Genomic DNA, 22,210 nt, shown 5'->3' on the forward strand with positions numbered 1-22,210 from the left:
AAATAAAAAATGGCTTTTCCCACCAGATTTCTTTAAATAAGTACAACATGCGACAGTAGACCCAAGTGAAAATATAATTCAAGTGTTCATAGTGTGTTCACATGAAGGACATTTAGTTTTTTAAACAGGCAATATAGCTACAAGTAATATTTTCAGAGGAAAATAATGATTGATTTTTTTCTAAAGTTTCCAATAAAATGGCATTTGAACAGAACATGTAATTAGTTTATTTACTGTACAATGGCCTAAAGTTGACAAATATATGTTAATTACACCACATTAACCCAAAGAGAGAAACGGGGGAGACAAAGCCCCTGTTACAATACTTGTACTCTCACATGCCTATTCAGTTATTAAGTAGGAATATAATGTAAAACAAACGGTAATTAGTTTGTGAGTATAGAATTCTGACAGTGGAACAATTTAATGTATGCTACACCTATTTAGGAAAAGTCATCAAAGGTGGGTGTTCAAAATGGTATGTTCCAAATCAATTGCACTGACAAATAGAAGTTGCATCTAAATTTTAGTATGTTTAAATAAAGTTTAGAATAGTTTTGCTATGCCACCATGTAGCCTAATTTCGCATCATTACTATTTAATAAACAAGCGCAGTATCTTATTTGTCTTATTAAAATGGCCAATATGGTGTTAAAATTCCAGAATTACGGCCATACAGAAGAGCTACCTGACATTTTTTAAATAGCCTACATAATAGCTTTCTGTATAATAGCCTACACTTAAAAAACAAAAAAACACAAACTCTGTGATCCAACAAATGTTTTCTATTGAAATTAGTAAAGCAGAATGAGCTTTTCACAATCTTTGTGAGCTGAGCATATACAGGTGCTGGTCATAAAATTTGAATATCATCAAAAAGTTGATTTATTTCAGTAATTCCATTCAAAAAGTTAAACTTGCATATTATATTCATTCATTACACACAGACTGATATATTTCAAATGTTTATTTCTTTTAATTGTGATGATTATAACTGACAACTAATGAAAATCCCAAATTTAGTATCTCAGAAAATTTGAATATTACTTAAAACCAATACAAAAACGTTTGGCCAACTGAAATGTTGGCCAACGGAAAAGTATGAACATGAAAAGTATGAGCATGTACAGCACTCAATACTTAGTTGGGGCTCCTTTAGCCTGAATTACTGCAGCAATGCGGCATGGAATGGAGTCGATCAGTCTGTGGCACTGCTCAGGTGTTATGAGAGCCCAGGTTGCTCTGATAGTGGCTTTCAGCTCTTCTGCATTGTTGGGTCTGGCGTATTGCATCTTCCTCTTCACAATACCCCATAGATTTTCTATAGGGTTAAGGTCAGGCGAGTTTGCTGGCCAATTAAGAACAGGGATACCATGGTGGATTCTGTGCCTCTCCTCTCTTCCTCCAGACTCTGGGACCTTGATTTCCAAAGGAAATGCAACATTTACTTTCATCAGAGAACATAACTCAGCAGCAGTCCTGTCCTTTTTGTCTTTAGCCAAGGCGAGACGCTTCTGACGCTGTGTCTTGTTTAAGAGTGGCTTGACACAAGGAATGCGACAGCTGAAACCCATGTCTTGCATACGTCTGTGCGTGGTGGTTCTTGAAGCACTGACTCCAGCTGCACAATAAAAGGCCACTCTAAAATGAAAATATTTTAGACCACTGGACATTTTGGCGGCTAACATAAACCCTGGTGCACAATTTTCCTTAGCAGTAGGCCTAGTAATGAGTAAGTTGGTGTGCATAATGATGGGAAATCCTGGGTGACGTGATCAGGAACAGGTGTGAATAATAGTGGAGACTGAATGCGGCACCGTGAAAGCAGTGCCAGCAGCCGGAGGCTGGCCTGATCACAGGTGACACTGACAGTGTAGGCTACTGTAAATCATCCTCTCCTTTATTTATTTATAAAATGTATTTTGTTTATCAAGCAACCATACCTTTATTATTTTAAAATAGCAATAGGTATAGGGGAAGATGTGTTGTAAGAGCGCTTGAAGATGTGTAGACTGACACAATCGTGCCGTTCCCTTGTCAGACTCCAACCTCTATACTAATAATCTGGAATAGCAATTTGAACAGGTGCAATTTCAAAAGTGCAGAAAGCTTCCATTTTGGCTTTTTATTTTATTTTTATGCTCAATCAAAATTACATTTTTTTACTGGTGCTATATTGCCTAATTAGTGTAAATTTACTACCAATCAAATTCATTTATAAATCAAATTTATTTATAAAGCCCTTTTTACAACAGCAGTTGTCACTAAGTGCTTTACAGAGACTTAAACCCCAAGGAGCAAACAACAGTAGTATTGAATTTCAGTGGCTAGGAAAAACTCCCTAAGGTCGAATTTTAGGAAGAAACCTAGAGAGGACCCAGGCTCAGAGTGGTGACCAGTCCTCTTCTGGCTGTGCCGGGTGAGATATTAAGAGTCCAATTGGAATAATACATTTTTTTCTCTGGGCTAAATCCAGAGTCTATTTGATTTTAGACTAGGTCAGAAGTATGACCAGGTGGAGAAGGACAGGGACAGCAACTGGCCCCCCAAACCAGGTAATCCGCAGGTGTGGACCAGGACCTCATCTCCTCCTAAAATTTAAAAGTGGAGGAGACTGAGAAAAGTTAGTAGTACATCCCTCATATCCCCCAGCACAATAATATATCAGCGTAACACCTTGGAACTGAGACGGGGGGGTCCGGTGACACTGTGGCCCTACCCGGGGGAGGCCCCGGACAGGGCCCAACAGGCAGGAAATCAATCCAACCACATTGCCAGGCATCAACCAAAGGGACACCCACCAACCGCAACCCCCCGCAACTTACCAGGCTGTAACCTTTGAACCGCTCAAGCTACAGACACAAAACCGACATTGTTTCACCAGATTAGGCTATCCCCAGTTCATATAATGAAACCATTAGTGAGTTAACGTATGCTAATTAGCATAATTACCATTGATTAACTATTAGACTGTATCTTTTGAACTGTTTGAACTACAGACACGAAACCAACTTGGTTTCACATGTTTAGCCTATCCCACTACAAATTATGAAACAGTAATTTATTTTACGTATGCTAATTAGCGTAAATACAGTTAATTAACTATTAGGGTGAATCTTTAAAACTGTTCAAGCTTTCACTATGTCATTTATGCTAATTTATGCTAATTACCCTCACCAACCTTGAACCTTAAAAAAACTTTCGATAGGTAAACACTATTTCACACCATAAATACTTTAAAAACAGCTAGCAAGCATACCATATTTTCTTCAGGAAATATACTTGTGTAGTTTATTTACATTTTGTGTGCTTGAATTTAAAAGATTGCAAATACTACATACATTTTGAAATACATTTGGAATTTTGATACATTGGAAAAGATACAGGGGGAAGATATGTTAATTTATCTGATTAGCAGCATCTGTTCAAATTTCAATGTGTTCATATTCAATGTAATGTAAAATCTGACCTTTCTGTAAGTGTTAAATCTTTAAATAAATGCTTCAATCATCCAAATGTGGTTCTTGTGGTGTCTAGTTATTTGTCTAAACTGTAATCCAAAATAAACATTCTTAATACAATAATTAACTTCTACTATACTAATTTCTTATTTGTTATTTTCATACATTTAATTAATTTAAATGTATGTAAAACATTCCAAAAAAAATTTATATTAAAATATTTAACTCTTAACCATCTATATTCACACAATCTGATATCACCGTGTTGGTGTTGTTCCTACAACATCATAATTAATGTTGCTCCAGGACCATCATTGTAGCTGACCTGTAGTTAGTTGGTTACCATCCATCCATCCATCCATCATCTTCCGCTTATCCGGGGCCGGGTCGCGGAGGCAGCAGTCTAAGCAGGGATGCCAAGACTTCCCTCTCCCCAGACACTTCCTCTAGTTCTTCCGGGGGGACACCGAGGCGTTCCCAGGCCAGCCGGGAGACATAGTCCCTCCAGCGTGTCCTAGGTCTTCCCTGGGGTCTCCTCCCGGTGGGACGGGACCGGAACACCTTCCCAGGAAGGCGTTCCGGAGGCATCCGAAACAGATGCCCAAGCCACCTCAGTTGACCCCTCTCGATGTGGAGGAGCAGCGGCTCTACTCTGAGCTCCTCCCGGGTGACCGAGCTTCTCACCCTAAGGGATTGCCCAGCCACCCTGCGGAGAAAGCTAATTTTGGCCGCCTGTATCCGGGATCTTGTCCTTTTCGGTCATGACCCAAAGCTCATGACCATAGGTGAGAGTAGGAACATAGATTGACCGGTAAATCGAGAGCTTCGCCTTGCGGCTGCATCGACTGCATTACTGCAGAAGCTGCACCGATCCATCTGTCAATCTCCCGTTCCATCCTTCCCTCATTCGTGAACAAGACCCCTAGATACTTAAACTCCTCCACTTGAGGCAGGCACTCTCCACCAACCTGAAGTGGGCAAGCCACCCTTTTCCGACAGAGGACCATGGCCTCGGATTTGGAGGTACTGATTTTCATCTCCACCGCTTCACACTCGGCTGCAAACCGTCCCAGTGCATGCTGAAGGTCCTGGTTAGAAGGGGCCAACACGACAACATCATCCGCAAAGAGCAGAGACGAAATTGTGTGGTCCCCAAACCTGACACCCTCCGGCCTCTGGCTACGCCTAGAAATTCTGTCCGTAAAAATTACGAACAGAACCGGCGACAAAGGGCAGCCCTGCCGGAGTCCAACATGCACTGGGAACAAGTCCACAGGATGCTGCGAGGGACACAGTCGAATGCCTTCTCCAAATCCACAAAACACATGTGGATTGGTTGGGCAAACTCCCATAAACCCTCCAACACCCCGTAGAGCTGGTCCAGTGTTCCACGGCCCGGACAAAAACCACACTGTTCGTCCTGAATCTGAGGTTCTACAATCAGCCTTATTCTCCTCTCCAGAACCCTGGCATAGACTTTCCCGGGGAGGCTGAGAAGTGTGATCCCCCTATAGTTGGAACACACCCTCCAGTCCCCCGTCTTAAAAAGAGGGACCACCACCCCGGTCTGCCATCCCAGAGGCACTGTCCCCGACCACCACGCGATGTTGCACAGGCGTGTCAACCAAGACAGCCCCACAACATCCAGAGACTTGAGGTACTCAGGGCGGATCTCATCCACCCCCGGTGCCTTGCCACCAAGGAGTTTCTTGACCACCTCTGTGACTTCAGCCCGGGTGATGGACGAGTCCACCTCTGAGCCCTCATCCTCTGCTTCCTCAATGGAAGACGTGACAGCGGGATTGAGGAGATCCTCGAAGTACTCCTTCCACCGCCCGACGACATCCCCAGTTGAGGTCAACAGCTGCCCACCTCTACTGTAAACAGCGTTGGTAGGGCACTGTTTCCCTCTCCTGAGGCGCCGGATGGTTTGCCAGAATCTCTTCGAGGTCAGCCAATAGTCCTTCTCCATGGCCTCACCAAACTCCTCCCAGGCCCGAGTTTTTGCTTGGCCTGTCGGTACCTGTCAGCTGCCTCAGGAGTCCCACAAGCCAACCAGGCCTGATAGGACTCCTTCTTCAGCTTGATGGCATCCCTTACTTCCGGTGTCCACCACCGGGTTCGGGGATTGCCGCCTCGACAGGCCACAGCTCCGAGCGGCCGCTTCGACAATGGCGGTGGAGAACATGGTCCACTCGGACTCAATATCTCCAGCCTCCCTCGGGATCCAGTCGAAGCTCTGCCGGAGGTGGGAGTTAAAGATCTCTCTGACAGGAGACTCAGCCAGACGTTCCCAGCAGACCCTTACAGTACGCTTGGGCCTGCCGAGTCTGTCTAGCTTCCTCCCCCGCCATCGGATCCAACTCACCACCAGGTGGTAATCAGTTGACAGCTCCGCCCCTCTCTTCACCCGAGTGTCCAAGACATACGGCCGCAGGTCAGATGAGACGACAACAAAGTCGATCATCGTCCTGCGGCCTAGGGTGTCCTGGTGCCACGTGCACTGATGGACACCCTTATGCTTGAACATGGTGTTCGTTATGGACAAACTGTGACTAGCAATAACTGAACACTACTCGGGTTCAGATCAGGGGGGCCGTTCCTCCCAATCACGCCCCTCCAGGTGTCACTGTCTTTGCCCACGTGGGCGTTGAATTCCCCCAGTAGAACGATAGAGTCCCCAGTCGGAGCACTTTCCAGCACCCCTCCCAGAGACTCCAACATGGTCGGGTACTCTGCACTGCCGTTCGGCCCGTAGGCACAAACAACAGTGAGAGACCTATCCCCGACCCGTAGGCGCAGGGAAACGACCCTCTCGTTCACCGGGGTAAACTCCAACACATGGCGGCAGAGCTAGGGAGCTATAAGTAAACCCACACCAGCCCGCCACCTCTCACCATGGGCAACTCCAGAGTGGTGAAGAGTCCATCCTCTCTCAAGGAGTGTGGTTCCAGAGCCCAAGCCGTGCGTAGAGGTGATCCCGACTACCTCTAATCGGAACCTCTCAACCTCACGCACAATCTCAGGCTCATTCCCAGCCAGCGAGGTGACGTTTCACGTCCCTAGAGCTAGTTTCCGTGTCCAGAGATCGGGTTGTCTAGGCCCCTGCCTTCGACTGCCGCCCGATCCTCTTCGCACCGGCCCCTTATGGTCCCTCCTGTGGGTGGTGAGCCCACGGGAAGGCAGCCCCACATCGCCCGTTCGGGCTGAGCCCGGCCGGGCCCCATGGGGAAAGGCCCAGCCACCAGGCGCTCGCATACGAGCCCCAACCCCGGGCCTGGCTCCAGGTTGGGGCCCCGGCTGCGCCATACCGGGCGATGTCACGGAACTCAAAATTGTATGCATCATTAAGGGGGTTTTGAACCGCTCTTAGTCTGACCCGTTGCCTAAGACCTGTTTGCCTTGGGAGACCCTACCAGGGGCATATAGCCCCAGACAACATAGCTCCTAGGGTCACTCGGGTACTCAAACCCCTCCACCACGTTAAGGTGGCAGTTCATGGAGGGGCTACCACAGTCCAAAGACAAAATGTTCCCCTGCTTCCCACCCTTTGACCTAACCCTAACCTCAGAGACACCTGTGCCTAAACCTAACCTTAGTGGTGCCTGGGCCTAAACCTAACCTCAGTTGTGCCAACATTGTGTATGATTTCGTCTGAACAATACCAAAATGGCTCTTCTGCATTGTTGGTATCAATCAGTCATCAATATTTGCTCCTTTTCTCACTCACCTCCATGTCACCTGCTCTCCCTGCTCTGTTGGCATCCTCATGCTCTCTCTTGATCTCAGCTTACTTTTCCGAGGCTGCCCAAAAAACTGATGAATGTCACTGCCACCCTTCCTCATACACATGATGACACTCACTGTAAATGAAAGCTGACTAATAACCTGCTTGCACTTCAAACAAACTCTAATAATGCTATTCATCATACAGTAAGCAAATACAACTATAAAGTATACTATATGAACATGCAATCAATGTTTGAATAAATTACTTTCTGACAAATCTAACAAAATCCTTTGTGTAAGACATTAACGTTAGTTGAATACGCACATGAGCACCATTGTTGGTCGCTGGGTTTACGCTCCATGCAATTACAGAAAATTGTTATTAAAATATTATTTATTTCCACAATTACAGTTCCAGCGCAAAATGACAAGTTAATGTTAAAACTATCCCAATCAACAGGAAGATGCGTATTACTCATTACATTCTACTTTTCCAGTTTTTAATACATTTGAAAGTGTTGAGAGAGAGACAGTACAGTGTTCAACATTGATTGTACTTACCAACAGCACTTATGTGTTGGCAAGAAAAGCAAACATTTCCAAACTACAACTGCTCAAAACCAGGCCAAAATACCTGAAAACTAGCCCAACTTTTGTTGGTGCAAAACATTGACTTTTTTACAAATGACCCCCACCCAGTGAACAAAACTTAAGATGCGGTATAGACGCATGTGAAGCCGTAGCTGACATCTGACTGCAACAAAAGCATAGAAACACATGATATAGCATTTAAGACAGAAATGGTGCGGCCGTGGTGAAGTTCAGAAGTAGCACACAAAACCTGCCACCCGCTACCAACACATTTTCACCCGCAACAATGTTTGAACAGTAGCCCAATGCTCTTGAAAACCGCAGATATGGCAACCCTGCTTACAGCAGTCAACCAACTGCTTCTGCTGGGGTAAAACAACAATGCCTAGACAAACTACACGCAGAACTGCATCTGTCCAACGTTTTTCTTCTGGACAGATGAACTATGCTCCTACTGATGTTTGATGAGTGTTTATTGTGTTCCTCTACGTCTTACTGTAACAGCAAACATCGTGAACAAGTGCGCCTTCTGACCAGAGATTTAGGAGTTGTTACAAAAACACCTTACTCAGAATAACATCAGAAAGTTCTAGAAAGATTATTCTGATTAGTTTGCTTGATCACATGACTACGCATTATAGTTAGTCAACAGAATTCACTACATTAAACAGGTATTGTTATTCCCCAAGAAATTGCAAACATTTACTACATGTTATTAAAAATATATAAATAATAATAATATATATGTGATTACACAACGGCACGTGTTACAACACATTTTTCTGCGACAGCTACAACCAGTAGTAATAATAACATTGTTAACGTTGTTAAGCAATAATAATTTGTTAAGTTTAGTTATGATTATGTTTACATTTGCTAATGATTATTTTGGACGGGGGTGCATGGTTGCCTGTCGTAAGAATAGCTCATTTTTATTTTATTTGTAATTTATATATATATATTTATTGTGGGGGACATTTTGAGCATATTTGGATGTTTCCCCCTCAATATATATTGTAATTACGGAATTGCTGAGTATAATTTAGTAAATGTTTGGCTTTAATCTTTTTTTAATGGTATTCCACCTGGGAGCCTTTTCAGAGGTGTAAGGTTGGGAGAGTGATAATCACAGTGAAAGGGGAGGATGTATTTGTTAGAACTTTTTAGGTCTGTTGCAAAGACCAACTGTGTGGTTTAATGATGTTACAAATGGACCAATAAAGGTTTGTTTTTTTAATCTAAAAAACAAATCTCTTACATAGAGGTTGGCAAGGCCTTTGAAGTCGTTTTCCTTAAGCTCAGTAATTCGGTTATTCTGTAGGTCCAGGAGTTTGGTGTCAGCAGGGATGCCCTTAGGCACCTCCATTAAACCTGAAAACACACACATACACAAATGGCATCAGTGGGGATTCAAACAGAATCAAAAGATACATCCTATCTCTCTCTCTCACACACACACACACACACATTCTTGCACTTAGATTGGGACACAAGATGTTATCCAGCTGGTTTATATTTCACTAAGTCCCAATTGATGTGACTTCCACAAGACTGTCAGCAAGAATACAACAAATAAATCAGGAACACTCAATAGGACACAAACCTGACACACACATACATGAGCACGACCCGCAAAGAGTGCAGCTACAGTAATATACTGCATGTACTCAAGACCACAAGACGTATCACAACCACAGACCAGTCAAGTACCCATCCCATTGTTAAAACAAAACCCTTACTTTTGGGGACCTGCTTAAACAACAACCCTTCTACTCCAGTCATTCCCTGACAACATCTGACGCAGAACCCAAATCTAAACCCTCTTGTCCTCATACAGGACAAAACACAAAACAACACAAATCCACCATGCACGTTTTTACAAGACACCAAGGTCGATTCAATAGTTGGAGTAATAAGTGATAAAAGTAATAATAATGTATGAGTACTCAAAATGAAGATTGAGTGTGCCCTATCTGTTTTAAGAGACCGAATCTGGTTGGTTGTTTTAACACTGCTGAATCTCCAAATCTTAACCAAATCCCTAACCAAGCCCTGCCCAAATCAAAGTCCTTATTGCTTCAGACAACCATCTAGCCTCTATTCACAACCCAAGTCCTATACCATCCATCACTCAAAAATATAAATATCTCATAAATATCTCCTCCCATCAACAAATGCCCCCCAAAAACACAGTGTAATGTCAAACTGTGCCCCCAAATCCCTTGAAATCTCTTCTCTCTAATCACACCCCCGCCCCAACACACACACAAAACCAGTCAAACACAGTTATACCAGTAATAGTTAAACAAAATGTATCCACAAATTAATCCACTCAAACATCCCACAGCCAAACTACATCTGTTCTAAATAAGCAATGACAACTCACAATTCATGCTTATAAATTTACTGATTTCAGTAGTCTAGTACAGGAAACAGTTTTGTTATGTGGTGGGAAAAAATTTAATATATAATAAAACGCACAGACAATATCTGATAAACAGAACATATAAATACTACCTACATACAAAAAATAAACCTGGTTACCAAGTAAAACAAAAAGAAAGAAATACTGAATGCACAGACATACACAAATATTGGAAGTACTGCACAGTGTGAGCACAGACACATGTGCATGCACATTCAGACACACAGTGCATAAAACAACACTGTTTATATTTTGAGATAATAAGCACTTATTTCCTGGCTTGTCTGTAGGCTTTGTTGGGACACGGTCTGTAAAGGCCTTTTAGAGGCCTATAATTTAGGAGAATGAAGGATTAAGGTTTGTGAATTTGTGTATTATGCATTTATAAGCGTAGGCTGATGTGAATGTGCAGGTGTGTGCATGTTTGTTTCCTGGTTGTGCCTAATTTTTTGCCATTTGAAGCATAACATTATTTTGCACATAATTAAATGATGCTTTGGTAACACAGTAGGTTAATTATTCCCCACACTAATCCTGTACTCCAAAGCTAAACAGAAACACATTAACACATAGTCCATCTCTCTTTTAGCAACGCTCTTCCCCTCTCCATCCCTTCCCATCTTTCTTTACTCCTCTCTATCATTCATAGTTCTTACTCTCATTTGAACATCCTATGCATGTCTCAAGAAAAACATCAAAACAGCTCCTTAAAGGAAATTACACACCATGCTTTCATCTGGTCAGCAAACATCAACGTGGCTCTCACAATCTTTCCCTTTCTCTTCTCTCTTGCTCTCTCTCATCCCCTCCCTTTTCTGTCTTTTTCTCTGCCTCTCCCTCTATTGTAGAGGAGAGTGGGTAATGGTGACAAATTTTTTCATACAGAAATTAAGCATCTCTACATCAAGGTGTGGTATTCTGAAAAGAAATGACCTGATAGGTTCAGATGGTAGTGGAACATAAGACCCTGTTTAAAAAAAATTTGGGATTCTGTGTCAAATGGAAATAAAACAGACTGCAAAGATGTGCAAATCATATAAACCCTATATTTAATAGAAAATAGTACAAAGATAACATCAAATGTTGACACTGAAAAATTAAATTATTCCTTGAAAAATATGCCCACTTCGAAATTGATACCAGCAAAATGTTTAAAAAAAGCTGGGACAGTGGAAACAAAAGACTGGAAAAGTTGTGTAATACCAAAAAAAGAACCTGGTGGAACATCTCACAACTAATTAGGTTAACTGGCAACAGTTCAGTAACATGATTGAGCATAAAAAGAGCAACCCAGAGAGGATGTCTTTCACAAGTAAAGATGGGGAGGGGTTCACCACTCTGTTTAAGACTGTGCGGGCAAATAGTGCAACAATATAAGAATAATGTTTCTCAATGTAAAATACAGTATACAATATAATTTCTCCTCATTTTCTGAATCTTTAAATCTCTATGCAAGGGACAAGGCCGAAAACCAATATTGGATGGGCCCTCAGACAGCACTGCATCAAAAACAGACACAAATCTGTAGTGGAAATCACTGCATAGACTCAGGAACACTTCCAAAAACCACTGTGTGAACACAGTACATTGCTGCAACCACAAATGCAAATCAAAACTCTACCATGCAAAAGAAACCATACATAAACATAATTCAGAATCTCTATACCATTATGTTGTGTATCCCTAAGTATTCATTAAAACTTTGTGCAACAAAAACCAGAGGTCTTGGCACAACTGGGAATGCCTCTAGGACATCAGAAAAACAGCAAGTCAGAATAAAAGCTAGAAGATGGATGCAAACAATGCTACCCCAAAAAACACCATACAAATCTTATAATTTCAGTTAGATACAATGGGGAGAACAAGTATTTGATACAATGCCGATTTTGCAGGTTTTCCTACTTACAAAGCAAGAGGTCTGTAATTTTTATCATAGGTACACATCAACTGCGAGAGATGGAATCTAAAACAAAAATCCAGAAAATCACATTGTATGATTTTTAAATAATTAATTTGAATTTTATTGCAAATGTGTCATCATTTCAATACTCCTAATTTGTTGTTTTTGTTGTTGGTCATGTTTGGACCAGATCCATTTGAATAACGCACAATTATGGGGATAGTAATTTGCTATAATAACATTAGTTAGCTTTTGCTCTGGACAACTTGGCTACAGTAGTAGGATTGTTTGTTTAGCTTGTTATACAAAACAAATATGGAAATAACTGCAGTAGCTGGGTATTGGTTTCAGGATAATTCTATAATCTATCATTTGACGTGTGAAATTGTGTGAAGTGAAAGAGTCTGGAGATGCTTTGAAGAACGTTATACTGCCTGCAACATCATCCAGCATGACCGGTTTGGCGGTGGATCAGTGGTGGTCTGGGGAAGCATATCCTTGGAGGGTCATACAGACCTCCACATGCTAGCAAACGGTACCCTGACGGCTGTTAGGTACCGGGATGAAATCCTCAGACCTTACGCTAGTGCAGTGGGCCCTGGATTCCTACTGGTACAGGACAATCCCCAGCCTCATGTGGCTTGAGTGTGTAGGCAGTTCCTGGATGATGAAGGCATTGATGCCAATAACTGACCCTCACGTTCCCCTGACCTGAATGCAATTGAGAACTTCTGGGATGTAATGTATCAGTGCATGGAACACCGCCAAGTAGTGCCACAGACTGCCCAGGAGCTCACTGATAACCTGATCCTGGTCTGGGAGGAGATCCCCCAGGACACCATCTGCCATCTCATCAGGAGCATGCCTACATATTGACAGGAGTGCAATGTTGTGATGAAATTCAAGTTGGAACAGCCTTTAATTTCAAATCTTTACTTTTTTCGGTGTGAGTTTGAATACAGTCAATTGGCTGATGATTTTGGTTTCTTAATGTTACAGCATTTGTCACCTGCATTTTACAGATTTGTGACTTGCATTGCATTTGAAAGTAGCCTTCCATTTTTGTGAGTTGCTCCACTTATTTGTTAGGGCTGCCACATTTTTGTGAGTTGTGTTTTTTGGATCAGTTGCATACCGAATCCAGATTAGGACCTCCTTAGTTCTGGTTATGCTTAGTCTCCAGAACCCCTATATGTTTAAAACGTACTTTCAAAATTACACATAATTATTTGTATAAATAAAGTGTTGGGTAATAAATTTGATTTCTGAATACATTTTACAATTCAGCATGTTTCCATCACCGAGTTAGCTAAATGAATATTGCCAGTCATTGTACTCAGTCAGTTGTAATGGGGTGAAATGGTAAAGCATCAGCCCATGTTGTGAGTTTCGGTAGTTGCTAAGTTAGAAAAAGTATAGCCGTAGGAAGACCGTGCCATTCCATTAATGGTGGGGCTGTCAGAAGTTCCTCAAACTTTTATTATTTGATTAGATAATTTTTTCTTACAAATAAGATCGCAGTAGCGTTAAAACATGTATATGTAACATTCTGTATAGGTGGATTCAATAGTTTTATCTGGTATAAGATTCTGTACATTTTGTGATTTACCCTATTTGCATGTTGGTGCCGTCTGCTCTTCAATCCGAAAGATGCAACTGATGAGCAGGTTAGGTCAGTTTCAGTCTGTATAATTTTGATCAAAAAATTGTGTCAAACATAGAAAATTATGAAATATATGATTCAGTTCTGTCGAGGGATTATTGAACAAATGTGTATCTATTAATTTCTAAAAGAAAGGCATTTTCTTGTTTTACATGATTCATAAATCCACAACTGTAGCTGGCTTTGGAAGATAGATTGACAATCGAATGCTTAGCTGGCACTCGTTGTTATGGCCTTTGTTTAACAACTCCAACGCGTTTAGAAATTTGATATGCATATCTTATTGTACATTTGCATTGTGATCAAATGAGTCCGAAAGATGCAACTGATGCAGAGTGAATGCTGTGACTTTCTTGCCTGTTATTTACTGTGTTATCTTTCGGTTACAGCTGACACTAAAGCTATATCAACACAAGATCCTGGTGTACGAGAGTTTTGCTTCAGTCTGCAGTCAGTTACACAAGTCACCTAATAGACAAAGTAACCTAGCCAAGGATGAGATGAGCTAACAAGCATATGTAATGTTACTGCATGCCAGAGGTAGTTAAAGAAAAACTAGCTAAATATTGAGCAAAGCTGACTACTGTAGCAACCAAATATCCTATATTGTAGCTAATTGTGTTAATACTAATATTATTGTTGTCTGAATAACTCCCTTGTTGCTTCACTATAATATACTAAATATTATATTGTTAGTTAGGTGACTTGATTGAGTAGAAAAGCCTGGACATATTCAATGAGCTAACTGATGTTAACTAGCTAACTGGGTGATGAAAACTTCCTGTGATGATGTCCATCCGCCATGTTCAAAGTCAATGTTTGTCTTGATTGTTGTGAAATTACACACAATGCTGGTGAGCTGTAGAAATCAACACCATACCGCCTAAACTTATGCTGAATTGTAAAATGCATTCATAAATCATACTTATTACCCAACACTTTATTTATACAAATAATTATGTTATGTGTAATTTTGAAAGTACGTTTTAAACATATAGGGGTTCTGAAGACAAAACATAACCAGAACTAAGGAGGTCCTAATCTGGATTCTGTATGCAACTGATCCGTAAAACACAACTCACAAAAATGTAGCAGTCCTCACAAATATGTGGAGTGAACTCATTGTCATGTTCAAGAAACCAATTTGAAATGATTCAAGCTTTGTGACATGGTACATTATCCTGCTGGAAGTAGCCATCAGAGGATGGGTACATGGTGGTCATAAAGGGATGGACATGGTCAGAAACAATGCTCAGGTAGGCCGTGGCATTTAAACGATGCCCAATTGGCACTAAGGGGCCTAAAGTGTGCCAAGAAAACATCCCCCACACCATTACACCACCACCACCAGCCTGCACAGTGGTAACAAGGCATGATGGATCCATGTTTTCATTCTGTTTACACCAAATTTTTACTCCACCATCTGAATGTCTCAACAGAAATCAAGACTCATCAGACCAGACAACATTCTTCCAGTCTTCAACTGTCCAATTTTCTGGTGAGCTTGTGCAAATTGTAGCCTCTTTTTCCTGAAGTTCAGGAGATTGTCTTGACCAGGACCACACCCCTAAATGCATTGAAGCAACTGCCATGTGATTGGTTGATTAGATAATTGCATTAATGAGAAATTGAACAGGTGATCCTAATAATCCTTTAGGTGAGTGTATATATGAAGTGGCGGGCAAAAACTGTGCCCAACATCACTGACAAAGTTCTAACAAAAAATTCTGCAATCAATCCTGAACAATAGACCTCATTCATGAAACGTGCATACAATAAAATGTGATCTTAAAATGTATGTACGATCATTTAACCGACAGAGTGTGATGGTGAGGTGACGAACAGCCCCGTCATCTCCCACTTTTCCAGGTTTACTTTTTCTTCATGAACATGGACTTGTCTTGTGTCTTCGATTATCAGTCACACCTGGTCCCAATCCGGTCATTTGTATGTGTTTAAATGTTTCTCCTCTGCTCCCCTCATTTGTTGGTCATTGTTCCATGTCTGCATTTGTTAATGAATGCGGTGAGTGTTTCGTTTTGATTTATACCTTTTGTTTCGTTTAACGTTTTCAAGGGCTCTGTGTTATTTTCAATTAAAACCACAACATTGACTGCCACTCTGCCTGCGCCTGGTTCCTTCAATCTCCACCACTACACCAACTGTGACAAAATGTCTGACCTAAAAGGAACCCGCAGACAAGTAACAAAAACCTGTCATGGCCACAGGGATAACTACCTGTGGCCGTGGGAGAAGCCGGAGACGCCGGAGGAGGAAGCTCGGCATCTCTGCGCTTATTCCGGCTACTCCCCTCCGATTCGTTCGATGAGGGGGGAGTACACTTGGAAGGGGGACTGGGGATCGGCCTCCCTCTCGTCGGATGATTCAGAGGCGGAGTACGAATACTGGGATGACAACGAGACGGAAGGGGTTCTAGTGTGGGACCCAGTGGGGTGCGTGCTGGTTCCGGCCTTCCTAGAGGCTGGAGGGGGCTACAAGACGCCAGCACCGACCCGCCGTGAGTCAGCCCCAGGAATCTTTTCGGGGGGGGCTATGGGGAAAGCGGAGGCCCCCAAGGCACGGCTGACACCCCCGGAGGGGTGGGAAGACGAGCCCTTGCTACCGCTCACATGGGGGGTGATAGAGGTGCCCCAGGTATGCCCGGTGCCAGCTCCAAGGCATTGGGCAACAACCCAAGCAGGGCCTGAAAATGCCCTCCTGGACGTCGGAAGGTGTGAGGACTGGCCCGGTTTCTACAACCCACCGTACTAGTTCTCACCTCATCCCGCGGCGCCCCCTCCAGTCCCGGCCTCAGTGGCGCCCTCTCCTGTTCCGGCTTCAGCGGCGCCCCCTCCTCGACCTGTCCCAGCGGCTCCGGCTCCCCGGCCTGTGCCGGCGGCTCTGCCTCCCCTGCCTGTTCCGGCAGCTCCGCCTCCCCTGCCTGTTCCGGCGGCTCCGCCTCCTCTGCCTGTTCCCGCCATGGGTTGGTGGGGGTACGGCTTAGGCAAAACCCTTTTGCAGTTATGTTAGCCTTATTGAGACTGAGTATCTGGAGCATCAGCAATTATGGGTTTGATTACAGGCTCAAAATGGCCCAAAATAAATAACTTTCTTCTGAAACTCATCAGTCTATTCTTGTTCTGAGAAATGAAGGCTATTCCATCAAAGAAATTAACAAGAAACTGAAGATCTCGTACAACGTTATGTACTACTCTCTTCACAGAACAGCACAAACTGTCTCTAACCAGAATAGAAAGAGTAAAAAAAACATAAAACCCAATTTGGATAAACCCCACGGCTAAGAATTGCAATCTTGTTGAGGTATAACCATCCACCTTCCAGATCACAAATGAAGTTAATTTATGATTTTTTTTGAAGATTTTATCTGATACCAGTTTTATCGTTTTAAAATACATGTTTTATTCATGTGGATTTTATACTTTTAAACAAGTTTTTCTCCATTTGCATTGTGGTTAGCCCTTGGGCTGGGACCACTAGCTACTACCTCCCGTCTACTGTGAGGCCCGAGATGGAGACATCAACGCACAAGGACACTGTCATGAAGTATGACATTTGCAAGATGTTTTTAGTAGCGGAGAAAGAGGATTTTATTGAAGGTTTTGTCTGTGACAAATGTCAGCAGACAAACCACCTGAAAGAACAGATCAAACTACTTTCAGAGATTAAAATACTGAATGATCTCGTTGCTATTTTAAAAGAAAATACCTGAATGTAAGAGGCGTTCGAGACATTATTATTGAGACGGAGTGACTTTGGTGCATTCACTTCACTCTTAATGACCAGCCTGTGGTGGGACTGATGCCAGAAAAAAATATTTTGGTTGACTTCGATATGTGCGGGATATGGAACTGCTCCCAGTGGTTGGTCGCTCATGGGTATATTGCATTTCTGGAGCTTGCATATCTGATACCAAGAAGAAACAACCGTCGCTGCTGAAAACTCCCAATGTGAGTACAATCATAACACGTTGGCTCTAATGACACTGCAACCCGCCAGTCAAAGGTTTTAAAAGATGGCTTCAAGGATCTCATCTGTGCTTTACGAAGCTCAAAAAAGAGACTTGTTGTACTAGTAAATTTAGTAGGCTTCTAGCGCTCAATATCTGGCTGAAGAAGTATTGCGAGGACAAGAAGATATTTTTTTCACACTTTTTGGTTGAACCCCTCTCTTTTTAAACAAGATGGTTTACATCCTAACAACAGAAGTGCTATCGAGCAATTTTCAGAACTGTTTATATAAATTACTATTTGAATTTCACCCGTGTAGAAAAGATTGGCCGAACACTCATCTCCCTGCCTTTGACTCGACTTTAAGTCTGGGTGTCTCTAGGATTCAAGCTATTGTGTCTACTGCCAGACTCCAAAAACGACCTTCACATGTTGGTGTTAATGTAAATAATCTTGTGAACATAAGGTGTTCTACTGCTCAGAATAAATGTATTTGAGATGTTCAGGTAAAAATGGCACTACTCAATGTGAGATCACTCTCCAATAAGAGTTTCATTTTACATTATTTAATCAAGGAGTTTAATCTGGACTTTTATCTAGAAATGGAGACTTGGATGACAGATCGTGACCAATGTTCATTAAATGAAATTAAATGACACTGCATGTCTCTGGTCAGACACACAATCATGGCCACACATTGTATTTGGTTTTTACACTTGGTCTTACCCTGAATAATTTTGTAAAGGAAGATATTTTTGTCTCTGATCATCTTAGTATTATTTTTTATGTCCTGCATAATGTTTTCTTCACTATGTAGTTGCTCCTTTTATATTGAGGTCAAGGCCTGAAACAAAACTTTACCTTTGGTTAGATGAAAACATACAAAACCTTAAGACATGTATTTGAAGGAGCTGCTATTTTCTTACAATACAGGAATAAATGATGCGAAATCTAGGTATTTTTCTGAACTAATTGCAGCAAACTGACATAACCCAAAGTTCTTATTTAGAACAATTGACTGTCTTGTTAATGCCGCACTAGTAGGGGCCATGGCCTCAACTGCTGCAGACTGTGAAAAGTTCTTAACTTTTTGAATCAGAAAATTGCTAATATTAGATCAATGATAAACCATTGTCTGGCCTGTATTGACGTAATTTACCCCAGTCTAATGTTATTTAACTATTTTACTCCAATTGTTTAAGGAGACTATGATTTCCACCTTATAATAGTGTGATTCATGGCTAATCGGGTGCAAGAATGCAATGCCCAGATAAAGCCCTGCCTCCAGGCCAATAGAGGCTCAAAACTTGTGTAGCCTTGTGTACTATCTACTACTTGTCAAACAAAACAAGAAAAAAAAATAAAATAGAATAAAGTATTTTAGTTAATATAAATATAGAAAGATAATAATCCATTTAAAATTTATTATGGAAATGGGAATTAATATAGTTTGTATAAATATTTATATATAGTGTTTAAAAGTGCTTAAAAGGTTCATTACAAAGTTTGTGTTAGAGGACAGAAGATCAAATTTTAATAAAATAGATCGAGCATACCCACTCCATTAGACCCTGTCGATCAGGTACGGAGACAGACGTAGGAGGTGGGATTGGGAAAAGAGGGAAGAATAGAGACGGAGAGGAGCGGAGAGATTTTCGGCGGTTGATAAGATTTTCGACGAGTTTGTCTTTGAGAGGTTTTACTTCAATTATTAAGTTACAGCAAGGTATGTGTTACCAGATGTAGTTGTTCTAATTTCTGTTTTGTATTTACTAACCACGCAAAGGGGGTTAGTGGGTTACTTTCCGTTGGGTTTTGTATAGAAGGTTAGCCGAGGAGAAGTTGGAACTATTGTTTAGCTAGCTTCAGCCGGCGGTGATGGAGATCTGTGACGAGCACCGACTCTGCAAATCGACAACCAGATAGCCCCCTGTGGGGACAGGGAAAAAACCCCAGGGTTCCTCTAGCAAAGACTTACTGGGACGGAAGTGGCTGTGACAGGAACCACGCACCAGAGTAGGGCATCAGGCCTGCAACCTAGAGTTGGGAGAGTCGAGTGTGTGAGTGTGTGTGTGGGCCCACTGTATTTCCTTTGTAAGTTGTTTAGGCTAATGTGCAGACACATTCATTTAAGTTTGGTGAAGTCTGTATATTATACTTTTGCATGAAAGTTATTTGTTATTCTGTAAAATTCTGTATCTTTCCATAAACATAAAATATATAATTTCGAGTGCAGAGTGTGTTGGGAAGTAATTATACTAGTTTAAGTTTTAGATTTATCGAAACCCTCGTTTGTTGATGTCACAAACTACTGGGGCTCAGCCTGTTTGTAAATAGCAAGTTGAATAGTCTTATTTTAATAGTAGTATAGGGCTGGAGCGCTACAAAAAATGGAGGCACTGCTGAGATCAGGTTTCTTGTATTACATTTGCACCGCGTATGCTCAGGAGACCAGTCCAGCTACTTCTCCCGAAGCTATCATTAAAGCGGTGGGAGACCTGTTGGCAAAGACCACCAAACCTTCAAACGATGGCAATGTGTACAGACGATTACGGACATTTTCTGGTACTATCCCTACTCCCTATCATCCGTGCATGGACCACTACGTCAAACAACTTAGATGATGCCGTAGCAGACGTGAAATGATCAGGGTGCACTGATCATTCCTGCTGAAGGGAAAAGTTATGCAACCTGCAAGGTAAAACGAAATCAGACTTTAGAGACATCCATCCTCTTGGTAGATCACTTGCCCACACTTAATTTACCAGCCGACGTAAGGGTGCAGCCTATCGTCATACCTTCCTCCGCCATTGATGTGAATAAATTCTAAGTGTTGCTACGAAACTAGTCAAAGAAAGAAGCGTTGTGGATACACTGAATGTATAAGCTGTTAAACTGTTGTGAGCATTGAGGCACAATATTAAATTTCTGTAGCATATGCTGAAACTGAAAGTTGAAGAACAGGAAATCTTATTTAGGCTGTTGCTGGGGAGAGAGACGATTTAGCTTGTGTGTCTCAGAAGAACAGGAAACAGATTAACAACGCACACATAGTCTGGACCGGGCTGTATTAAGAATAGACACAAGACAGAAACCACAAAGGGCAAGATGACGCTTGTACTGCATTTACACATATAAGGTATAGAACATAAACTGGACCAATGGCACACATGCTTGGCATATTCAACCCCCACTTTTAGGCGTGTTTGAAGTATAAATAATGCTGATGTGACTGCTGAATTTCAGACATTGTGCGGCGACACTGTCTCCAGAAGCTTCTGTAATAAACGGATGATACGGAATTGGTATTGACCTGACTCCTGGTGTGTTATTCTCCTTTCCATCAAACCAACTCGGGGAAGTGTTAGACTTCAACAGCGTCCATACCATGTGGGACGGTGATTGCTCATCTGTACTCGACTGATGTGGTTACTGTAGCTAGGGAACGTAAACAGGAGGGTAAAGCCCTAATAGATCCCAATCTCTTTGAGTTTGGGGACTCTCCTATCCCAAAACTGTGGATGGACCGACTGTCTAAAAAGCTATCACAAAGGTCAGGGGTCTTTTCCCTAGACAAACGGGATGTTGGATTAACCAAAGAAGTAGAACATCACATACTTCTTACAGACAATAAACCATTCAGAGAAAGATCTCGGCGCCTAGCTCCGGCAGACATTGACAACCACCGTCGACATTTGCAGCAGCTGCTAGCAATAGTCGGAAAAGGGTGGCTTGCCCACTTCAGGTTGGTGGAGAGTGCCTGCCTCAAGTGGAGGAGTTTAAGTATCTAGGGGTCTTGTTCACGAGTGAGGGAAGGATGGAACGGGAGATTGACAGACGGATCGGTGCAGCTTCTGCAGTAATGCAGTCGATGTATCGGTCTGTCGTGGTGAAGAAAGAGCTGAGCCGCAAGGCGAAGCTCTCGATTTACCAGTCAATCTACGTTCCTACTCTCACCTATGGTCATGAGCTTTGGGTCATGACCGAAAGGACAAGATCCCGGATACAGGCGGCCGAAATGAGTTTTCTCCGCAGGGTGGCTGGGCGATCCCTTAGAGATAGGGTGAGAAGCTCGGTCACCCGGGAGGAGCTCAGAGTAGAGCCGTTGCTCCTCCACATCGAGAGGGGTCAGCTGAGGTGGCTTGGGCATCTTTTTCGGATGCCTCCGGAACGCCTTCCTGGGAAGGTGTTCCGGTCCCATCCCACCGGGAGGAGACCCCGGGGAAGACCTAGGACACGCTGGAGGGACTATGTCTCCCGGCTGGCCTGGGAACGCCTCGGTGTCCCCCCGGAAGAGCTAGAGGAAGTGTCTGGGGAGAGGGAAGTCTGGGCATCCCTGCTTAGACTGCTGCCCCCGCGACCCGGCCCCGGATAAGCGGTAGAAGATGGATGGATGCTAGCAATAGGTATTATCAAAGAATCACAAAGTCCTTATGCTTCCCCTATCGTCCTTGCTAGAAAGAAAAATTGAAG

At 42.5% G+C, this 22,210-nt stretch overlaps 1 protein-coding gene across 2 annotated transcripts in view; it reads right to left on the reverse strand.

The window, feature by feature from the left end:
* Positions 1-22,210, reverse strand: part of bgnb (biglycan b) — a 131,938-nt gene that overhangs the window by 20,917 nt on the left and 88,811 nt on the right. For both annotated transcript variants that reach the window (XM_013132499.3, XM_010865667.3), the window contains exon 3: positions 9,040-9,152. In XM_013132499.3, coding sequence (XP_012987953.1) covers positions 9,040-9,152 — 113 coding nt within the window. The remainder of the gene's footprint in view (positions 1-9,039; positions 9,153-22,210) is intronic.

Source organism: Esox lucius, chromosome 12, assembly GCF_011004845.1.
Source record: "Esox lucius isolate fEsoLuc1 chromosome 12, fEsoLuc1.pri, whole genome shotgun sequence".
NCBI classification, from domain to species: Eukaryota; Metazoa; Chordata; class Actinopteri; order Esociformes; family Esocidae; genus Esox; species Esox lucius.